This window comes from Carya illinoinensis, chromosome 15 (assembly GCF_018687715.1).
Source record: "Carya illinoinensis cultivar Pawnee chromosome 15, C.illinoinensisPawnee_v1, whole genome shotgun sequence".
Lineage (NCBI taxonomy): Eukaryota > Viridiplantae > Streptophyta > Magnoliopsida > Fagales > Juglandaceae > Carya > Carya illinoinensis.
This window is the reverse complement of record NC_056766.1, coordinates 26,224,621-26,246,671: the sequence shown is the minus strand read 5'-3', so window position 1 is coordinate 26,246,671 and position 22,051 is coordinate 26,224,621. Positions and strand designations below refer to the sequence as shown.

The following is a 22,051-nucleotide window of genomic DNA, read 5'->3' as shown; positions in this document are numbered from 1 at the left end:
CCTAGAGGGAGGCAGCTAGGTTAAAAAGGGCCAGGTCAGCTAAACCTTTTGCATCCCTCAGGCTACAAGAACATGGCAGGGACGGGGACGAAAAAGGCGAGGAAGGTTTAGTTGTATCAAGTGGAGTAGAACTCTGGCTGTGGCCTCCCTTGAGGATGCGGCAAGGACCTCCGGTTGGGGCGACGGAGGCTTGAGGGTCGCCAACTGCGCAAACACCTGAGGAGGGGTGTCCTCCTACGACACATGGGCCTGGACGCCCCCTGAGGACACCAGGGTTTCCTTTTGAAGAGAAGAAGGGGGAGAAGGATCTCCAGTGCAAGCTTTCTTTTGGCAACCGCCTGCCTCATTCTTTTTCTTGCTCCTCTTTTCCCACTTCTTGGTGGCCTCCTCCTTCTCCCCCTCATTCTTTTTCTTGCTCCCTTTTTCCCTCTTTTCGGCGGCCTCCTCTTTCTCTCCCTCCTACGAATGTATCTTCCTCTTAGATGGCTCAGACTTTGAAGTTTTCTTAGTAAACTTCTCCATGGGAGGAGGAACGGTGGCCGAGATCATGAAGTCACACCTTTGAAAATAAGACCGGTTGGGAGACTTTAAGAGCCGATCAATATGGTCAGAGGTCAGCAAGAGGTCAGTTCAAAGTGCATCAGGATTAGCTTTGGCCCAAGAACGAACTGTCTTGATTCGAGCGAGTTCACGACGTGACAGAGGCTCCATTCTAAGCCACAGTTTCTTTTCGTCAGGAAGAGGGCGCCAGATTGATTTGACTGGAAATTCATGGAAAACGTCTTCCATGCCAGGGTGTTCCCAACCTTGGCCAGAGATAAAAAAGAAGTTGGAGGTCCACGCCTTAGCATTGCAGTGGCAAGTCACAAATCGGGCCAATGCTTGCCCATCATCTTTCTTGCGGAAGCTAAGAACATTGCCCTTGGTAGCTTCCCTCAAGTTATAGAACGCCAAAAATTTCCGACTAGTTAGGTCAGGATAAGGGTCCCCAAGAGGCTCCAAAACCATGCTGAATACAATACAGGCTCAGAGGTCGCCCTCAGTGCAAAAGGGTGTAATTGAGCGGGAGCTATGTTAAGAAGGTCCAAAATGTTGCAGAGAGAGCGACAGAAGGGGAGCCTTCACCCATTTCGCAGAAGGGAAATAGAAATAGCCACAATCCTTGTCGTCACAACATCCGAATTCAGGAACTCCCAAAATAACGGTTTCAGGAATACGAAAGTCTTCCCGAATCTTGGTGAAATGTTTCTCTCAGATAGATGAATGCCATCGATATCCGGCGAAGACTGTGCCCTCAGGGACCTCGAAGGGATTTTCAGAAACCTCGCCTTCAATATAGGGAGCCATTAAAATCGGTGGAAAGAGGATAGCAAGAAAGATCAAGATAAGCGAAGAAAAAAGATAGGAATGGAAGGGCAGAAAGTCTAATAGGGGAAGGAATGAAAGACAACGGAAAAGGGAAGAGGATAGCAACAAAGATTAAGATAAGCGAAGAACAAAGATGAGAATGGAAGGCAGAAAGTGTAACAAGGGAAGGAATGAAAGACAACGGAAAAGGGAAGTATTTGAAGGATAGCAAAATGCAAAGCCCCAACGGACAAAAAAAAAAAAGGTAACTCTACACTGAAGAAGAAGACTAGGCGATGCAAAAAAGCTGTCAATCTTCTCTGCCACAATAGTGGGAAATGATAGGGAGTCCTCGATTCTTTAAAATAATAATAATAAAATCTTTTTGAAAATGAAACAGTATAAAGTGGCAAGAAAAGCCACAGGCCTGAAGACACCAAACCGTGGATGATTTGGGCCTGTGTCCGTGTCAACTTATTTTCCAAGCACCCAGGCCCATGCGATCACACCTAGCATTTTCGCAACGACAAGTTTGATCAAAAGTGAATTTTGTCCACCAGAAGGTGAATGGAATTGACGGGGTAACTGGAGGGACCATCCCACCCGAAGGGCCCTGAACGTATAATAAGGCCCATGGTATAATAAAAACCAAGAAGCCCAAAGGATGGGCCCAGAGGTCATAGAGAGATAGTCAGGAAGAGTTTGAAGAGGGATGTGCATGGCACCACCTTTAATGGAATGATAAAAGCAACAGGAAGTGACGCGATTATTCAAAATCCTAAGTGGTAATCCATTCCGATAAATTCTGAATGAGATATATACAACAAACGAGCCTATATATACAGGTAATCTTTGATAATTAAGGATGATTCAAATACAATGACCTCTTAACTGACTTAAGCATCGGAGTATTTGCAGGAGAAGCCCCCCTCAGGTTTCATCAGTGAATTATGGACGCACAGTAGAAGATTGGAAGTGAGACACATCCCTAACACACAAACGCGCGCGCACACACACACACACACACACACACATATATATATTACATTTTTAATATTATAAATTGACTATGAAATATTTATTATTAAAGTGAACATTTTTATATATTCATGCTCTATTATATATATATATATTTGTTATACATTTTTTTAGTAGTTATGAAAGTGATTACGTATAATAAACTATTTAGAGTTATAAAATTTAACATAAATAACAATTTGTGCATTATGCGGGTTATAGGCTCATTTTTATTGAAGTCAAAGTCAGAGGTCAGAGTTGAATTTGGAGTTGAAGATAGTATCAAAGTCAGTCAAGCAACAAATTTGACTTCGACTTTAAATGCAAAAAAAAAACTCTAACTCTATTTTATCGGAGCTCGGTGTGAAGTCGAAACAAAGTATGAGTTGGAATCAAATTTTTGGAGTATTGTATAGCCCTACCAGTTGATAAGAGAGATACTAAAATTTATATCTCATGTCACCCAACGTAATTAACAATAGGAAAAGTCTACTTCCATAGAAATTTATTTTGTGGAAATCTTCTATCGAAATTTATTTTTTTAATTTTTTTACTTAATGGTTAAGTAAGTGTTTTTAAATGAATATGTGATTTTTTTTTTTTAAATGTCTAAGGATAGGTCTGGGGCATGGGATGAGATACAAAATCCGCATCTAATATCATTTTATCTCATCCTATCTTATTTTCAAACATAATTCAAATACAAAATTTTTAAATTAATTATTACAACCTTTTCAAACTGATCATTACAACTTTTTCAAATTATTAAATAAAAAATAAAAAATAATTCTAACTTTTTCAAATTTCAAACAAAAATAATATTATAAAACTATATTTTTATAATATTTTAATTTTTTTTCTCTCATTTCTCAAAACCAAAAAAATACTCAACTCAAACTATCTCACTATTATATACACAATTTTCATTTTATCTCACTTCCCAAACCCACCTTAAGTAGTTTAAAAAAATATATGAAAAAAAGGAAAAAGATACCCTTCCAACCAATTAACAACCGGTTTACAACTAAGACAATAAGATTATTTTGCTATTGATAAAGCTATAAGTTTACACTTGATAAAATTTTTTATTATTTTATTTTAAATATATTTTTAACATTCTGAACTATTAAGAAAATTTTTTAAAAGTATATATAAATTTACTAATATTCACTTTCTTAATCACTAAGTAAAAAAATAAATAAAAATACTCAAATGGCAATTTTAAATAGTATTAATAAAAAGATTAAGTAGCATTTTGTTTTAAAAATTATAAAACATTTTTTACACATTTGTTTTATTAATATTTTTAAATTTTTTTAATAACTAAATTGTGAACTAGTTGTCAACTAGTGGTAAAGCTATCGTTATTCTAAGGTAATAAGATGTAGGGCTATACACTAATGGGTTTGGCGTCAGTTTCAGTTCCAAACTGAGACATCATTGACCTCTGCCATGACTCTATTAAACCGACCGAAATCGAGGGTTTGGAGAGAGAAAATCGATCATATCGGTTTCGATGTGCGTTGGTGCAGTTGTCGGTTTACCATCAGTGTGAAGGAGGAGGAACTGAGAAAGAATAAAGAAGATTCATGCCATCGTCTGCCATGGAAGAAGTAGGAGGTTGCAGAGAGGAAGAATTGAAGAAGATAACGCAGGGAAGAAGAAGAGGGGTGGGAGGTTATTAACTCATTTTGAAACGGAACTTTTTAAAATTTATGCCCTAAACGATGCCATTTTATATACATATATTTCAAAAAAATATAAATAAATCGAATCGGTCGGTTCAGCAGTTTCCAAGGGGTTGAAATCGGCGCCAAACCACCGATGTCGATTTTCCTTCAATTCCTCTCACTCGCCAATAGATTCTTTGTCGGTTTTAGCCGATTCTGTACTCCAGTCGTCGGTCTGATCAGTTCATGGCCGGTTTGGTCGGTTCCTGTACACACCTAATAAGATGTAAGATTGTGTTGGTTGGCAATTATGGAGGGAGCGGTCACAAACGTTGTCGTTTCACATGGGATGAGGGGGCAGAAAAACCTTGTTAAACCCTCGATTTTCAGAGATAGAGCAGGGCTCTGAGAGATGTTCCGCACGCTAGCATTTCTGAAGAGGATCAAACGACCGAATGGGACATACAATCTCAGGAAAGCAGCTCCGTCTACGGATTTCCCCGAGCCGGTCAATGGATTCCTAGCTTCGCAAATCGCTAGGAAATGCTTCAAGTCTTTACCGAAGGTCCCGTTCCTTTCTTTACATATAAAGTTGAAATCAGAAGCTTCGATTTTTTTAATTCCCGGATATGGGTCCCTGATAGATTTGCTCCCGCGGGGGGGGGGGGGGGCGGTGGTGGGTGGTTGGTTTGAGGGATGGCTGTGGAGATTGTGCTATGCTACTGATGCACAACTCAAAACAAGCTGAAAATGCATACACACATGCTTATGATATTTGTTTGGCCTAGTAGATGCATTCCCGATCTCGTTTTCTGGCCAAAAGAAATAAAAGCCTTCTTTTGCCGCCCGGGAGAAAAAAGGGGGGGAGGAGGATGGTGGGGTGGGGAGATCACCAGCCTTTTGCACGAAATTGAGAGATTCTAGTGCCTTTGTGGAAGTCCATGGGAAGCCATCGTTTTCTTTTAGGGTCAAGTCCTGGGTACAGTACATTTTTAAAAGTTCTGCAGTAGTGAATTTGTTGGAATAACTGGTTTATGCTGAGACGTTAGGAATGGCTATTTCCGTTTCACTTTTCTTAACTAGTAAAGAAATTCGACAGTAAGACTTATGTTCGCAAAAATACATCATAAATATTCATGTGTTACTTGTGCCTCAGTTATAATTGAAAAGAAAATGAAAAAAACCGGATAGATTGAATGAAGGCTGACTCCTTGTTCGCTTGGTTCATTTGGCAGCACTCTTAATATCAACCTTGGTGTAATCTCAAGGCAGCTTCCAACTAGAAAAATCTTAAGCTGATCTATTGTAGATCAAGTGGCTACATGTCACCCCCAAGAATTGGATTCAAAGTTTTGGCTAACTTTCAACTATGGCCCATTGGCCAGATTTATCTTCTTTGATTAAATTTTTTTATAATGCTATTATTAGGGGAACTAGCATCCCAACATGACTGTGGATCTGTCTTTGGAATTCATGTATAAATGTGCATAGACATTACAGAAATCTCAATCATGCAATTTGATTTCCATCTGATGTCTTTGTTATGGAGCTTCTGTGCTGTAGGATCTTCTCTGAATAGAAAGAAATTATATGTGCCATTTTTCAGGGTTATTGTGTACCGTCAATCAGAAATATGTCCACTGTTGCATCTTCTGGCACAGTACATAAGGAGGGAGCAAAGCTGTTAGTTACTGCTGGCTCCCATGCTCAGAAAATGGTTGGGATTTGGCTTTTCGGCTCTGCTGCGTGGGTGTTTAGTATGGTGGTACTTGGTGGTGTCACAAGACTAACACGATCTGGTCTTTCCATGACTGATTGGAAATTTACTGGTAGCCTCCCTCCTCTGGCGGATGAGGACTGGTATCATGAGTTTGAGAAATATAAGCAGTCCCCTGAGTATAAGCGGTAAGTACAAGCAACATTACATGTATAAAGTGCAATGCTACTTGCATTTGTGGCATTAAACTTGTTTGGCACCACTTAGAAGTTTTACTTACATGCTTCAACATAAATATATTTATTTATTGATAAATAAACAACATAAATTTATGCTGAAAGTATTCCCTAAAGTTTCATAGTGCTTGGTTATAGATATCCAGTAGATTATTAACTGGTTATGAACAAGACCAAAATTGATATACTCTGCAATTTTATCTAATTTTATCTTTATCAGTTACATGCGGTTTATTGGATTTGCTGCATTGATAATTGAAGTTACAGCATCATCTCAGATTGAGGAGGTCTTGCTGATTTAATGATATTTACTTAAATTTTGATCTCTTGTAGTGTCAACCGAGGAATGAGTATTGAAGAGTTCAAATTCATATATTGGATGGAGTATGCACATCGTATGTGGGGAAGGGCTCTAGGCATTATGTTTGCTTTGCCTTTTTCATATTTCCTTCGTAAAGGATATGTTACCTTACAACTTGGACTGAGGCTCTCTGCTCTTTTTGCCCTTGGTGCTGGCCAGGGTTTAATTGGCTGGTGGATGGTTAAAAGTGGTTTGGAGGTTAGAAAGTATGATCTTCTGTCAATTTGTTTATAATTTTTTTATTTTTTTTTTGGAATTGTTAAGTTCCTAAGATATTCTGTCTCCACAGGAACCAGCATCTGAATATGTCCAGCCAAGAGTGAGCCCCTACCGTCTTGCAGCTCATCTTACTTCAGCATTTGCTATTTACTGTGGTCTTTTTTGGACTGGTCTTTCTGTTGTTATGCCTGAACCACCTGCGGAATCAGTTAGTTGGGTTCGTGGAGCAGCAAAAGTAAAGAGAATTGCCCTTCCTGTCAGTTTACTTGTTGCCATTACTGCTGTCTCTGGAGCATTTGTTGCAGGAAACGATGCTGTATGTTTTCGGTATCTTATTTTTTTCTTGCTTCTCATCTGTCACAATGAACTTCTAGATGTTCTGCAGTGTTTACAAATTATGACCACAGAACATGCTAAATATGCCAGGGGCATGCTTATAATACTTTTCCAAAGATGGGTGATACATGGATACCACCAGACGTTTTTGACTTGAAGCCAGTAATTCGAAACTTCTTTGAGAATACATCAACTGTTCAGGTATTTACCCTCAGCTAATTTGAAACATCTGGATGATCATGTCAATCGCTATTTGCTAATGATGTGAGGTTGCTTCACTAGAATTGGGAAATTTGAAAATTACTACAAAGAAAAGGGAATAATTGAGAATAGAAGTCCTGATATTTTTATTTGGAATTTCTATTTTTGAATGATAATATTTTATGTGCTATACACTTTAGTTTTTCTGTGAGTACCATCTTTAGTGGGACATTTTAGCTTTGATCAAGGGAGTTTCTCATCTAAATCTTTTGAGAAAAAGCATTAATCCCTTCATCCCTTGTGTATTTTTTTCCCTGAACAGTAACTGGGTCTCTAAATCATGGCCCCATTTAGCGCATTGCCGATGGGCTTGATATTATCGCAGCTGTTGCACAGTTAACAATTAAACACAAATGCGAATAACTATGCTTTTTAATTGGTAGAATTTCTAACTTTTGTATCATATGAACGCCTTCAAAGCCTGATGAAATGTATTATTTCTTTTAATTCAAAGCTTCACATTGATATTAACATCTTCTTAATTATTAATATCTAGTACTTCAAAGAAAAGTTAAGTCCAGTATTTTATCATGTTTGCAGCTTGACCACCGAATCCTAGCTACTGCTACCTTACTTTCAATTGGTACTTTATGGTGGTCAACGAGGAAGTTGGACATACATCCTGCTGTTAGGTCTTTGATTGGAAGTATTGTCGGCATGGCTTCTCTGCAGGTAATTGTTTGTCTATAACCCTTTCTTAATTTTCCTGCTCTCTATCCAGTCATAGTTCTTCCGTCTACCAAAATGAAGTTGAAGATAGTTTCTGAGTGCCATTATTTCATTTTCGCATGGGTGCTGCTACTCCCCCATGTATTTGCCCTCTCAAAGTTACCACCAGTGCAACTAATAATTTTTTTAAAACATTTTCTTTCAAACATTTTTTAAGCATCCTTAACTATTAAAAAATAAAATAAAAAATCACAACTTTACTAGTATTTACTTAACCATTAAGAAAATAAAATAAAAAATTAAAATATCCAAGCAGTAATTTTGAGGGTGCAAAAGCATGGGGCTAAATATCATTTTCCTATCACATATAGGAAAATGGTAGTTTAAGGTCATAGTTGTAACAACCTATTTTTGGAAGAATGGCCGCCGAGACTCGCTCAATTGTGTACCAAACAGTGAAACCTTTTTTTTTTTTTTTCTTCGAACATTTTTTATACGTCTTTAAACATTTTAAAAAATAAATTTACAAACTCATTAAAGAATGATTTGTTAACCATTAGGTTAAAAAAAATAAAAAATAAAAATCATTTGGTATCACTCGGGGAGTGTCATTTCCCTTTTTAGAATGAAAAATGATAGAATACCAACTATTTGACAATTTATTTACAACTTTAGATTAAAATAATATATTTTTTAAATTTTAATTTGATTTTTGTTTTCATTTGATGGATTTAAATATTAAAGAAATATTATATTATTAATAGTGATAAATAAATGATAAATGGGTTGTAAGTGTATCACTTCTGTTTTAGAATTCGGTACCTGTTCTCATTCTAAAATAATCAATCGCAGGTCACCTTGGGAATATCAACGCTTTTATCATATGTACCTGTTTCACTCGGCACTGCACATCAGGCTGGGGCCTTAACTCTTTTGACGCTTGTGATCCTGCTCAATCACACTGTGAGGAGGCCGTCAGTGTCCCTTCTCAAATCTTTGCCTCAAGTCGCAAAGACAACCTAGATACTCTTCCGCTGCACTTTTTACGACCTCGGTTTGTGGATGGACGGAGCAATTCCTTTTACATTTTAATTTCTTTTGTTAAACACGAATCTCCTGTTTTCTTGTTCGCAAGTCCATCTTAACTGAATGGGGAACGCATATGGGCTCTGTAAACTTTTATGCCTAGACAATAATGAGGAATTGTCATTTGTAATTGAGTGGTCAACAACGTTGCTGTCCTGATTATACGCTATTTTCTGCTAGCGTCTTTTGGAACTTCAAGAGGATCTTCAGCTCTAAGACTTTTATAAATATAACATACTTACCAAAAATATATATATAAGTAACTTGTAGTTCTTCCAGTTAATATGATTTATGAAATTGGAAAAACGGAATTTTGAGTCCGTGTATGACCCAATTAAAGCTCCTACCCGTAAATCCGGTACCCTACTCACTTGAACCTAACTCCACGATAACCTAGTTTAGAACCATTCACCCGGATCCCAGGCTGGATACCTGGGTACACCGGCCCGAAATTGGGTTCAAACCTGTTTCAGGTTGCAGCTTGGGTTAATACGGGTTATGACTTGGGCTGGTATATAGGTAAATCCGGATTTTAAAAATCTGAAAATTTGAGTATCGGGTTGTATCCGAATTTTTTTTAGTTCATATTTCAGCATAATTTTTTTTTTATTTTTAATTTTTTTATAAAAGCCTATATTTTATGAAATTTTTTTCAAGAAAAAATAATGTTGAAAAACATAATTCTTTTTATGTAAAAGCTTATATTGATTAAAATTGTTTTTTAAAAAAATGATGTTGAAAAGCATAATTTTTTATTTATTTTTATATAAAAGCTTATATCTTATTAAAATACAAGTTTTGCTACGTACAAACATATAAGTAAACTTACGTACCAATCTATATATCAATATTAATGACTTTATATTTAAAATTTAAATTGACACTATTTTTAATAAAGTTTATTTTCTGACCAATTACATTAGATGAATGAACATATTAGTGTGCATAATTGCTTACAACTAGATTTTTCCTTTTAACTTAAATAATTTTACGATTTTCTTTAGTAACTGTTAATAATTTGTTAAAAGCAGCATGTCAGCACCAATGACAAGATGCCAAGTGCAAAACACTACAAAACTATTTTTTTTTTTAAATATTACAAAAAATAAAAGTAGAAAACAGCTTGGTTTCAAATAGGCCGCACGCGTGGGTGACTCCAGGCACTGCTTGAGGCAACTCATGCTCTTCCTATTTTTTTTCCCTCTAAATTTTTGTTTTTAAATTCGTTTTTGCTTTCATTATTTTGTACGTGCCATGTGAAAGGACACATCGCACACAGCCAAGAAGTTCAAAATTAAAGTATGGAGATCAATCTGTCAACAAAACTATTAGCTTGGCAAAAATGACCAAAGGCAAAGAGATATGGCAGTGTTGTACTTGATTAATCTTTATCCTTTTTCTTGGCTAACAATTCTACCAGATGTCGTCCGGTTTGGCTGATAAACAGAAATTGGAACCAGTAACATGACCTGAATGCTAAAATAAGTTGCTGAGGAAGATTATTGATACAAAAGAAAGTAAATTTCTAATCCGGATTTTCTATCTTGGACCCAAGAAATTGAAAGCTGCCCACAACCATCCATAGCAGGACAGCCAACGGATATATCTGAGGAACAGCCATAGCCATATACTGAAAAGTTCAAGGGGGCTAAAGCTAATATAACATATGAGTGAAATAGAAAAATCTAATTACAAGCATAATTGTACACTAATCTGCGCACCAATTTAATATGATTGGTTAAAAAGTAGATTTTATTGAAAATAATGTTAATTTAAATTTTAAGTATGAAGGAATTAGTATTGGTACACATATTAGTACGTGACTTTGCTTGTATGTAGCACAACTCGAGTGAAATATCCTTATTGTTTTATGTGGTTCTTTCAATGCAATAAAGGTTCTTTCGTGCCAAATTTTTCGCTGTACCCTCAACATCAAGGATCTTGTGCTTGTAGTGAAGATCGAAAGATTTTTTTATCTTAGCTATGGCCTTTGATGCATATGAAAGAGGCAATAACAATTTTCTTCTGCCTCATGAATGCCCATCAATGCAGAATCACATATGCCCCATACATATTAACCTTAGATACGATTTAATAAAATCACATTATTCTGATATGTTGACAAACGAAACAACAGCAACAACTGAAATAACAGATTATAATAAGAATCCAACAGAAACAAGGTAAGTGACCATATTGGAAGATCAAACAATTGTAAGGTTAAAGGGTTTCCAACAAGATAACAGGACAAGAACAATCAACACACGAGAACGTATATTCTGTATAACTTCATGCGCAAAAATGGTTGTCTAGGTCTCAAGTGTTGAATAAGGTCATGCTTTTGCAGTTCTAATCCGGTGTGGTCGCTTCTTTTAAAACGTTCCATTCTATTAACTTTCGATGCAACTTGTTAGCCTCTTTGGTCATACCAGCAGCAGCCACACCTTTAATAATCATAGAATAAATTGCCACATCTGGCCTGCATCGACTTGAGATCATCATTTCTAGAACTTGAATTGCCAGATCCACCTTCTTATTTTTACATAGTCCTTGAATCACAAATCTATAGGCCTTAATTCCAGCCTTGTGGTCTCTCTTACCCATATCCTTCAAAATATCAACAGCTTTCTCAATTAGATCCACCCGAGAAAAGCCCCAAACAAGACACCGATGGGTAATAGCATCAGGAATGATCCCATTTTCTATCATTTGACCATACAGTCCCATTGCTTTCTCCATCATACCCTTCTTAGCCAACCCATCAATTACTGTATTATAAGAGATCAAACAAGGATAACAATTGGTACCACTTAAAATGTGAAGCACTTGGAGGGCCTCATCAACCATTCCCTCTTTACATAAAGCACCTAGAAGAGTGTTGTAAGTTACAATGTCAGGTGAACAGTTTCGAAAAACCATATCATTGTAAAAGTTGATGGCACGATCCACAAGCCCAACTTTACACAAACCATTTATCAAGATATTGTAAGTAACCACAGTAGGAGTATGGGAAGTTTCTTTCATGATCATCACAATCTCATCTACTTCATCCCAGCACCCACGGTTACAAAGAGAATGCAGAAGAGTATTGTAGGTTATTGCATTGGGTTCCATACCATGAGATAAAAGATTACGTACAACCAAAGCTGCATCCTCATACAGGCCCTGCTTACAGGTAAAATTAACCAAAGAATTATAGGTAATAATATCAGGATAGCAGCCCTCAATTGCAATATCTTCCAACACTTCAATAGCCCTCAAAGTTCCACAGTGCTTGCAGACTAGTTCAATGAGAACTGTGTAGGTAATCAGATAAGGGGGGCAACCCTTTCTCAGTTGGTCCTTCCAAAATCCAACAGCCTTATCGAAATTTCCTTTATCACACATTGACCGGATTATCGTATTATAAGTAATCACATCAGGAGGGCAACCACTCAAGCTCATCTCATCTAAGAAGTCAATGGCAGATCTTAACAGTCCTCTCTTGCAGAGACCACCAACCATCATGTTGTACGTGATGATATCTGGAACCCCACCAGACATGACCATGACTTGCAAGACTTTGGCAGCTTTATCTATTCGATCCATTCTGATAAGGCCTCGGATTAAGTTTGTGCAAGAAGGGAAATGTGGAATTTGGTTTCGACGTGCCATAATATCAATCAACCTTGATGCATCTAACAATCTTCCTTGGCTGCAGAAGTTTTGAAGAATACCATTGTTGGTTTCCTCATTATTTTCAACAAAGGGTCCATCAAGATACAATGAAGAAGAACTTGAAGGCTTCTTTGAATTTATATGCTGTCTAAAATTTCTATCAACAACCATTCTATAATCTTCAGAGCTCCACTCATCTTGGTCAATCTCATTGTCTCTTTCAATGCAAAAACTTCTTTGCAACCCTCTACACAGTGAGAAGTGCACATTTCTTCGAGCACCATGACCACCCCTCCAATGTAAACGAGATTGAGTTTGGTGATCACACTTGCTTATGCAATTTAATCGCAAACCAGGTGATTTTATTATTACGCAATGGCATGTGCCAGAATGGCAACCCTCTGGTTTGGAACACCCATTTAGACCATGCAAACCACTAAATACCACCATATGATTCTGTTGAGAAATGCAATACCCCATCTCTCTCCTGCTTAATGAAATGTAAAAAGATCTATATGACCTGCATTCTTTTTACCAGGGGTTTTATTTCCAATTTGATCCAATGAAGCAAACCTCCAATAAATTTCTCCAGAAAGATAAATCCTACTTTTATCAGTGTTTTACCAACTCAAAGTACACAGAAAGACATTCCCCCGGCTTTTCTACTATTATGATGGAGAATAAGAGCCACAACTGCAACTGCCAAAGTCCAAAATATTATTATCAAAACCAGGAAATCATTTAAAGGACAATGCAGATAATTATGAAAGTGACACAGAACAAAGCAGTAGTGGCTTTCTCAATTTCAAAGTAACAGAAATCCATTCCTTCAAATTCAATATATTTAAGCTTACAGGAAACAATATTAAGAGTGGAGAAAGAGTCGAACGAGAAACGAATATAATATATATCAGCATTAAAATTACTTGAATCTCAACAAACAAACAAAAATTCAATCTTACAGCTCCAAAACTCAAACGGCACCTGAAATCCAGTTCTGAAAAATGAAATGATAAGCATTATCACCACAAACACAACGCGGTGACAAAAACAAAAAACAAACCAAGAACCCCATCAAAACGAAAAATACAATTTATCTGTGTGTGGAGTGACAAATGACAATCCCGCAGCCTTCAACTACCAAATATAGAATTCAAATATAAAATTCCAGCATAAGAAACTCATAACAACCGCATTCCCAACTTCACAAGCGAAACAATAAGACACATGACATGAGAATGAAACACATAATAGGGAGCGACCCAAATGAAGTTAAGAATTTGAAGTGTTAAGGAAACATACTGTCGGACTGGAATGAACTGTGCTTTTTGCAGTTTTCCCGATTGGATTTCCAACGATAACAATAGATGGGTGCTGAAAATAAGTCGTCAATCCGGATCCAGGGTCCAAAGCCGTAATATAATACCAAGAGCAATATTCAGTGAAGATGTTGTCGACAACGGAATAAATTGCTAGGGCTGCTTTTGTTACCTTAACTGCCCCTCTTACTCTCTCTATTTTTTTTTTTTTTAAATTTTATTATCCTTTTTTATAAATCTTTTCAGTTTGTGAAACAATTTTTCATTTTTAATTTAAATATGCATCCTTTTTAAAAAGGAAAATACTAATTGAATAGAGAAAATTGATCGATTTTTATTTTATTATTTTATTTTAATTAATAATTAAGATAGTAAATATTAATAAATTGATATTTTTTATTATTTTTTTAAAAATATTTAAAATTATGTTAAAAATAATTTTCAAAAATAAGAAAAAAAAAATTACATTTACACCACTTCGGTTCACTTTATTGGTTAACAATCGTTATTACTAGTATTGTCCTTTTCCTTTTCCTCAATAACCTCATGCTCAGAGCAATAGTAAGATTAATAACTGTGCTATGCAATTGTTTTATCTCTCTGTAATGGATATTTTGCTGTAATTCCCAGAACTATGAAACTACTACAAGACAAACGTACACAAAACAAGGAATGGATGGAGAAACCCAAGAATCACTTTCTTGATTCTTGTAAGAGGCTTTCGAGGAACCTCCAAAACTATCTTTCATATTAAACTTTCTGAACAAGAAGCATTACATTGGCCTCAATCTCTTATACTAGTTACAGAGGCAAAACGTCAATGTTTTACAATAGAAACTCCTGGCCCCATTGATTCCCTTACAGTTAAAATCATTATTCCTTTTCTACACAAAAGGCACCGTATTACTTATCCAATACACACCGTTTGAATCTGATAGGGTCCTCGGTCGAGATCCTAGACACCAAGCTGCCGCGCCCCTTCTTGCTCCTCAATGACTGATGTGGGTTGCCACTTGCTTGACTGTGATGGTTATGGGTGGTGTTGGCTGAGTTCGTATGGTTGATCAGTGGCTGATGGTGGGCGAGATTCTAGTGACTGGGCGTGCATGCATGCATGTACAGTAACTGAATCGTAAAAAACGGTTATGAGTGGGATCAGTGGTTAAGTGGCTGGCTGACCAAGTCAAGCACACGTGGCTCCTGCTGGTGGGCTGACCAAGTCAGGCACCAGGTGTCTCTTGATGGTGGCTGACCAAGTCAAGCACAGGTGTCACTCGCTTGGGGGGCTGACCAAGTCTCACAGAGGTGTCTTCTGATGATGAAGGACACGTGGCTAAGGGTGGTTTAAGTGGGTTGGCCGAGTGGTTGATGGCTAAGCGGTTCAAGGGATGGTTGGTTACTCCCTACAAAGTAGGGGAGCGGTTGTGGCTAGACAGGTGGCAAGGGCTGGGCGTGTGGCTTGGTTGGTGGGTGGTAACTGTCAGCTTGTCCCTGACCTTGCTCCAGATTCGACCAGGGTGGCCTGGTGCAGACCAGATGCCCTTCAATGGCAACTCGTGATTGCCTTAAGTCATGCCCCACTCGAACGGTTCAAAATAATCAGCAAGCAAATGCGAATGTGATGCAATAGACACAATCCAAAATGCTGAAATACCTCAACAATGCATTAATCAAAGGAAAACAATGAAATCAACATGTTACCCTGATTCACGAATTGCACATCAGCCTTCTCCTTTGGGATTCATGGATTGCACCCAGTGGAGCCTAAGTGACAAAGCACCAATGTGTCTATGGGGGCTTACAAGCCAAATTCGTCCAAATGTTCAAAGATAAAACTAAGTGATAGCCTATTGCCTCACTTATACTATAAAGCAATTAAAACGATTACAAAGGGAAAATGGTTCTGGGCCCACGCCTCCTGGTTAAGGCCTCATGCTGTCAGTGGCCCATGGGTGGCCAGGATGACTCACAGCATAGGCTTCATGCTAGCACGCGTGGGTCTTCAGGTTGGCTTGCTGGGCTAGCCTTGGCTGGTCCCTGGTCCTTGCATGTGTGGCCCAGGTTGTGTGGGCTGGGCGCCATTGGTGAGTCGCTGGGTTGGACCGTGGTTGGCTTAAGCATGGCAGGCTGTTGCATGGCCTAGGCTAGTGGGGCCTGGGCGTTGATCTGCATGGCCCAGGCTGTGGTGCCTGGGCGTTGGTCAGCAATACCTTGGCTAAAGCCAGGGTGTTGATCAGCATGGTCCTGGTCAAGACCAAGGCGTTGAGCAGCAAGGCCCTGGCCAAGGCCAGGGCGTTGAGCGGCATGCCAGCATGCGTGGGCCTGCTGGGCAGCCGCATCGTCAATTCCAAGGTGGGTGTCAAAGCGTGCGTTGCGCGGGTGCCTAGGCCATGCATGGGCCTTATGCCTACGCACGGCCCATGCATGCATGCGGTGTGTGCGCATAGCCCATGCGTGCCCGCTGCGCACGCGCACTAGGCGTGCGTGCAGTCTAGCCGTGTGCTGAGTGTGGTGTGACAACCTCGCTTGCGTGTGCGCGCCGACTGTTCACTGCCTGGTGGAGGGTTTCCGTGGTCTAGCATTCACCAAGGGCTCGGTCTGTGGGCAATCAAGCGACGCCAACAGTGCTGCTGGCGTGCTGTCCTAGCATGGGCTGGTGCTGGTCAAGGCATGGCCCGTGGCCTCCTACCTTGGGGTTTTGACATTCCCCCTCCCTTTTAGCATAACCTTGCCCTCAAGGATCAACTGGGGATACTTCTTCTCCAACCCATCATAGTCCTCACAAGTTGCCTCGTCCCTTGATAATCCTTCCCACAGGATCAATGCTTGCCACACCCTTGGTCTCCCTCGGCCCCTTCGATGTAGCCTAAATCCGAGCACTTCCTTTGGCTTCATAAGGATCCTTCCCTCTTGATCCACTGTGGGTAACTCCTCCCCAATGAGACTCGAATCTCCAACCTTCTTCCTGAGTAAGGAAACATGGAATACCGGGTGCAATTGTGAAGTTGGTGGAAGCTGAAGCTTGTATGCAACACTGCCCAGTTTCTCCAACACTCTATAAGGCCTATAGAACTTCTGGTTCAGCTTTGCACTCGCAGTTTTCCTCATGGTCTTCTGCCCGAACTGCCTAAGCTTCAAATAGACATAGTCGCCTACTTTGAAGGATACAACACGTCGTCCCTGATCATGATACTTCTTCATTCGAGTTTGGGCCTTCTTGAGCTCTCTTTTAACTTTGGCCAGTACCTCGTCCCTATCAATTAGCTCCTGCTCTACTTCATTATTACTGGCTGAGCCCTTTTCATAGCTGACCAAGAGTGGTGGTGGTCTGCCATATACGACTTCAAAATGGCTTTTCTCAATAGAAGAGTGATAAGAGGTGTTATACCAAAATTCTGCCCATGGAAGGTAATCTGCCCATCTCCTTTGCTCTTCATGACAGAAGCACCTCAAATATTGTTCCAAAGTCCTATTGACCACCTCAGATTGGCCATCCGTTTGTGGGTGATAGGAGGAACTCATCTTAAGCTTGCTGCCTTGTAATTCAAATAGCTGCCTCCAAAATGAACTCATAAAGACCCTGTCCCGATCTGATACTATGGTCCTTGGAAACCCATGCAGCTTAGTAATGTTGTTGACAAAGGCTTTAGCCACTGACTTGGCTGTATAAGAGTAATATAGAGGGATAAAGTGGGCATACTTGCTTAGCCGGTCTACTACCACCAGAATCACTTCATGCCCTGCACTAATGGGTAGTCCCTCTATGAAATCCATAGCCAAGTCCTCCCAAATTCTGTTTGGAATTGGCAATGGTTGGAGAAGTCCCGCTTCTGGCCTAGTGTCATACTTGGCCTTTTGACAGATGTCACACCTGGCCACAAGTCTCTTGACATCACCATTGATTCCTTCCCAATGGAAGAAATGCTTTAATCGGATATATGTTCTCAACCATCCAGAATGACCACCTTCCTTGCTGTTATGGAAATGGTCTAGGATCTCCTTCCTGAGATTGGGAACGTTCGACACATAAACATAGTTCTTGTAGAAGATCAGACCGTCTCTCACTTTGTAGTTTACAACCCCTTGCCCTTGAGCATCCAAGAGCTCAATGATCTCAAGTGCCCTTGCATCCAATCTGGTAGCCTCTCTGATCTTGTCCCATACTCACCATTCTGCCCCGCTTAGTGCCAAGTTTGATGACTCCTCGTCATCTCCCACTACCTCAAGTGGTTGGCTGCCTTCCCTGCGGCTTAAGGCATCAGCCACCTTATTTTCCTTACCCGGTTGATAGACTATGTCATACTCAAAGCCTAGCAACTTGACAAAGAACTTCTGTTGTTCCGGGGTGACAATTTTTTGCTGCAATAGATGCCTTAAGGCCTGCTGGTCTGTGATGATGGTAAACTTGCGCCCCAAGAGGTATGGGCGCCACACCTTGACAGCATGCACCACTGCCAATAGCTCTCGGGCATAGGTACTCCATGCTTTCTTCATAGGCCCGAGTGCCTTGGAAATGAAGGCCAAAGGCCTTCGGTCTTGGACCAACACAGCCCCGATGCCTTCGCCTCTTGCATCTGTATAAACTTCAAATGGTCTCTCAAAATTGGGAAGTGCCAACACAGGTGTCTTGGTCATGGCTCGCTTTAGTTTTTCAAAGGCTTCCCTAGCCTCTATTGTCCACTCGAAACTGTCCTTCTTGAGCATTGCTGTGAGTGGCTTGGCTATGAGCCCATAGCCTTTGACAAACCTCCTGTAATAACCTGTAAGTCCCAGAAATCCTCTTAAGGCTGAGATGTCCTTGGGTAGAGGCCAATCCACCATGGCCTCTATCTTTCATTGATCAACTTTGACACCATCTCTTGAGAAAAAGTGGCCTAAGTACTCCAACTCCTTCTCCATGAAGGCACACTTGGTGGCTTTGATAAAGAAATGATGCTCCTCCAGAATTGTTAGCACCTTCTCCAAGTGTTACTTATGCTCTTCGATGGTCTTAGAATCGACCAAAATGTCATCGAAGAAGACAAGCACAAACTTTCGAAGTAGTGGCTTGAAGATGCTATTCATTGCAGCCTGAAACGTTGATGGAGCATTGCACAAACCGAAAGGCATCACCAGCTATTCATAATGGCTTGAGTGAGTCCTAAAGGCTGTCTTATGGATGTCTTCCTCATTCATTCGAATTTGATGGTAGCCGGCCATTAGATCTAACTTTGAGAACACCGTAGCCCTATGCAGCTCATCTAACATCTCATCAACAGTGGGGATTGGAAATCTGTCCTTGACCGTGGCTTCATTCAAGGCCCTATAGTCCGTATAGAACCTCCATGTGCCATCCTTCTTCCTCACCAACAGCACCGGTGAAGAAAAGGGACTGGTACTAGAGCGGATTAGGCCACTCTTCAGCATCTCATCCACCTGCCGTTCAATCTCTCCCTTCTGAAAGTGGGCGTATCTATAGGGTGGCACGTTGATCTGCTTGGTTTCAGCCACTAGTCGAATTCTGTGATCAAACTCTCTAGGAGGTGGAAGTGTAGTGGGCACCTCGAGTACCCCCCTGTGGGCTGCTAAGACAGGCTTGACTTCCTCAGGCAGTAGCTCTAAATCATCATGGGTGCCCTCCTGACCCTTGTTCTCGACTTGTCTCATTACATCCTCTTTGGCCACCACGATGGCGAAGCAATGTGCCCCGCCTTTGCAAAGCTTCTCAAACATAATGGCTTTGCATGACTTGATCTCCTTACTGGCAATGGCTATCCACAGTCGCTTCTTGGAGCCAAGTTTAAACTCCATGGTCATGTTGTGATAGTCATGGACGACCCTGCCAAGGCTCTTCAGCCAAGCATTCCCTAAGACTAAGTCAAGGCCGACCAAGGGCAGCACATGCAAGTCTGCCATAATACGGACCCCCTGAACATTCATCTTCACTTCACGGATGAGGGCCTCACATTGCAGCTTTTCTCCACTTGCCACCTTTACTTCAAATGGGGGAATAGGGCTCGGCTTAAGTCCAACCTTGCCCACAATGCTTTAATTAATGAAGTTGTGTGTGGAGCCGCTATCCACTAGCAAAGTCACTTCATGCTTGCCCACCCATGCCATCAACCTCATGGACGTGGGTTTAGAAATGCCAGCCATGTCATTCAATGATAGCTCAGCCTCCTCTGGTGTGCCACCAGATTCGGTTTCCTCGGTTTCCTCCTCTTGGCTGGGTTCCTCTTGGCTGCTTTTAGACTCATCATCACTTGACTCGTCCTCAAACATAAACAAGGCCTGAGCTGCCTTGCACTTGTGACTGGGGCCCCATTTGTCTCCGCACTTAAAACACAGCCCCTTCTTGATGCGCTCTTGCACCTCTTCACTGGATAGCTTCTTGATCTCCGGTCTCGGTTTGGAGGTGGTGGCTGATGTGTCCCTTCCCTTCCAAGAGACCTTGGTTTGCACAGTCTTGAAAGACTTGCTCCCCATGTCTTTGGTTCGGCGCCGCTCACTAGAATGGCTCTCCTCAAGAATTTCAGCCATCTTCATCATCTCGGGTAGCCTTGTGGGCTGTCTAAGTTTGATTTCCTTGGCAAGCCAAGGTCTCAAACCATCAATGAATGTGCCTATCAAGGCTTCCTCCGACCAGCCCCTAACCATGATCTGTAGCTGCCTGAACTCCTCTATATAGTGTTGGACCTTGCCCTCTTGCCTTAGCTTGGCCAGCTGCCCATGGTGATTGACAACTGGTGATGGCCCGAACTGACTGAGGAGCTCCTTCTCAAAGGCTGTCCAACCCAGCCTTATATGATCCTTGTCGTACTGGTCCCTTATCCAACGCCACCATTTTCCAGTCTTGCCTTCAAGGTAAAAGCAGGCTATGGACACCCTCTCATGGCGTGGGATGTCATATGTCAGAAAGTAGTGATGGACCTTGTCCAACCACTCATAGGGGTCACCATCGCTATACTTTGGGAAGTCGACCTTAGGGCGCCTAGGTCCCCAATCCTGATGCCGGTTTCCTCTTCTATCTTCATAGTCGTCCCTCTCAAATTGTGGCCCATGGTAGCCATGACCATGCTATCTTCTCCATGGCCCGGGTTGTTCATGTTGGTAAGGCTCCTCATAGCCTTGCTTGTGCTCAAATTCCTGGTGCTCATGGTGAACACTAGGGCTCCTAGCCCGATAGCCAGCCAACGGCTCCTCTCTCTCAAAGGCAGCATTCGGAATCCACCTCTCATGGTAACCTTGATGGTTCTCTACACAGCTACCATGCCTCAAACCTTGCCTTGGCGACGCATGCATGGACTCGGTTACACTAGCTTCCAGTCCATCAGCATAGGCCTCACCCCCATGAGGTGGTGTCCCAGGACGGTTCTCTTCTAGTCTCCTCTCTAGCCGCTCTAATGTGGTGTTCGTCTCTCTCCTTATGTTCTCCATGGCCCTCTGGTTATCCTTGTTAGAGGTCTCCATGGCCACACGCAGCTCGGCTAAGTTGTTGGTGACACCATCATGAATTGAAGTAATCTTGTTGGTGTGATCCTTTAGAACTTCTAGCCGGGCTCTATTAGAAATGCCCATGGGCTCCTCTACAGACTACTTCTCTTGCATGTTGATTCACAATTCTACTATATCACGGCTGAGTGGCTTGCAAACTGACCCTCACAGATGGTTTAGGCTTGCAAACTGTTGGTAAAAAGGGGTGAAAAACGAGCTGATGGTGGAGACTCGTGGTTCCAACTGTGGGTCCTTCACCTTCGAGGGTGACCGACCCCAACCACAAACTGAGTCCGACCTTGGGTTGCTCACGTTCTAGCGTGGCAACCGCTCCAAACCTATCTACTTCTTCCTCTACCACAACCCCCAAACTTCACAATGCAACAATAACAATAGAAAGAAAAATTGCAGCAACGTCGGGATCCTCCGTGGATCCCCCAACCAAACTCACAAAAACAAGTGATGGGTTGCCTACCTCAATAGAGAAGGGAGAACCTCTCTTGAACCTTCAAGCACGTGGCTGCTCTCAATGAAAGCACCAAATTGGTGATAAGGTCCTCGGTCGAGATCCTAGACACCAAGCTGTCGTGCCCCTTCTTGCTCCTCAATGACCGATGTGGGCTGCCACTTGCTTGACCGTGATGGTTATGGGTGGTGTTGGCTGAGTTCGTATGGTTGATCAG

General features: G+C 41.0%; 3 protein-coding genes across 3 annotated transcripts; 1 reads left to right on the top strand and 2 right to left on the bottom strand.

Moving 5' to 3' along the window:
- The first annotated feature begins 4,364 nt into the window (after positions 1-4,364).
- LOC122297673 (cytochrome c oxidase assembly protein COX15) lies at positions 4,365-9,117 on the top strand. Its single transcript, XM_043107816.1, has 7 exons — positions 4,365-4,599; positions 5,641-5,939; positions 6,321-6,546; positions 6,638-6,883; positions 6,994-7,104; positions 7,705-7,836; positions 8,686-9,117. Exons 1-7 carry the CDS (start codon positions 4,447-4,449, stop codon positions 8,854-8,856), a joined length of 1,338 nt encoding a protein of 445 aa, XP_042963750.1. The 5' UTR covers positions 4,365-4,446; the 3' UTR covers positions 8,857-9,117.
- A 1,863-nt stretch (positions 9,118-10,980) lies between these two features.
- Positions 10,981-14,055, bottom strand: LOC122297324 (pentatricopeptide repeat-containing protein At1g08610). The gene is made up of 2 exons (XM_043107358.1): positions 13,879-14,055; positions 10,981-13,275 (listed from the first exon to the last, which is right to left on the bottom strand). The coding sequence occupies exon 2, from the start codon at positions 13,054-13,056 to the stop codon at positions 11,269-11,271; it is 1,788 nt and encodes a 595-aa protein (XP_042963292.1). The 5' UTR covers positions 13,057-13,275; positions 13,879-14,055; the 3' UTR covers positions 10,981-11,268.
- Positions 14,056-19,010: 4,955 nt separating this feature from the next.
- Positions 19,011-21,452, bottom strand: LOC122296761. Its single transcript, XM_043106555.1, has 3 exons — positions 21,002-21,452; positions 19,986-20,902; positions 19,011-19,865 (listed from the first exon to the last, which is right to left on the bottom strand). Exons 1-3 carry the CDS (start codon positions 21,450-21,452, stop codon positions 19,011-19,013), a joined length of 2,223 nt encoding a protein of 740 aa, XP_042962489.1.
- Positions 21,453-22,051: the final 599 nt, after the last annotated feature.

Bases quoted from the DNA above. Each gene is read 5' to 3' on its own strand.
- LOC122297324 (XM_043107358.1), bottom strand. From the start codon at position 13,056: ATGGGGTATTGCATTTCTCAACAGAATCATATGGTGGTATTTAGTGGT.
- LOC122297673 (XM_043107816.1), top strand. From the start codon at position 4,447: ATGTTCCGCACGCTAGCATTTCTGAAGAGGATCAAACGACCGAATGGG. The intron at 7,105-7,704 runs GTATTTACCCTC...TCATGTTTGCAG, and splicing joins AGAATACATCAACTGTTCAG to CTTGACCACCGAATCCTAGC. The intron at 7,837-8,685 runs GTAATTGTTTGT...AATCAATCGCAG, and splicing joins TCGGCATGGCTTCTCTGCAG to GTCACCTTGGGAATATCAAC.
- LOC122296761 (XM_043106555.1), bottom strand. From the start codon at position 21,452: ATGGGCATTTCTAATAGAGCCCGGCTAGAAGTTCTAAAGGATCACACC. The intron at 20,903-21,001 runs GCTATGAGGAGC...ACGACTATGAAG, and splicing joins GGAATTTGAGCACAAGCAAG to ATAGAAGAGGAAACCGGCAT. The intron at 19,866-19,985 runs GTGGGCAAGCAT...TTTGAAGTAAAG, and splicing joins CCATGAGGTTGATGGCATGG to GTGGCAAGTGGAGAAAAGCT.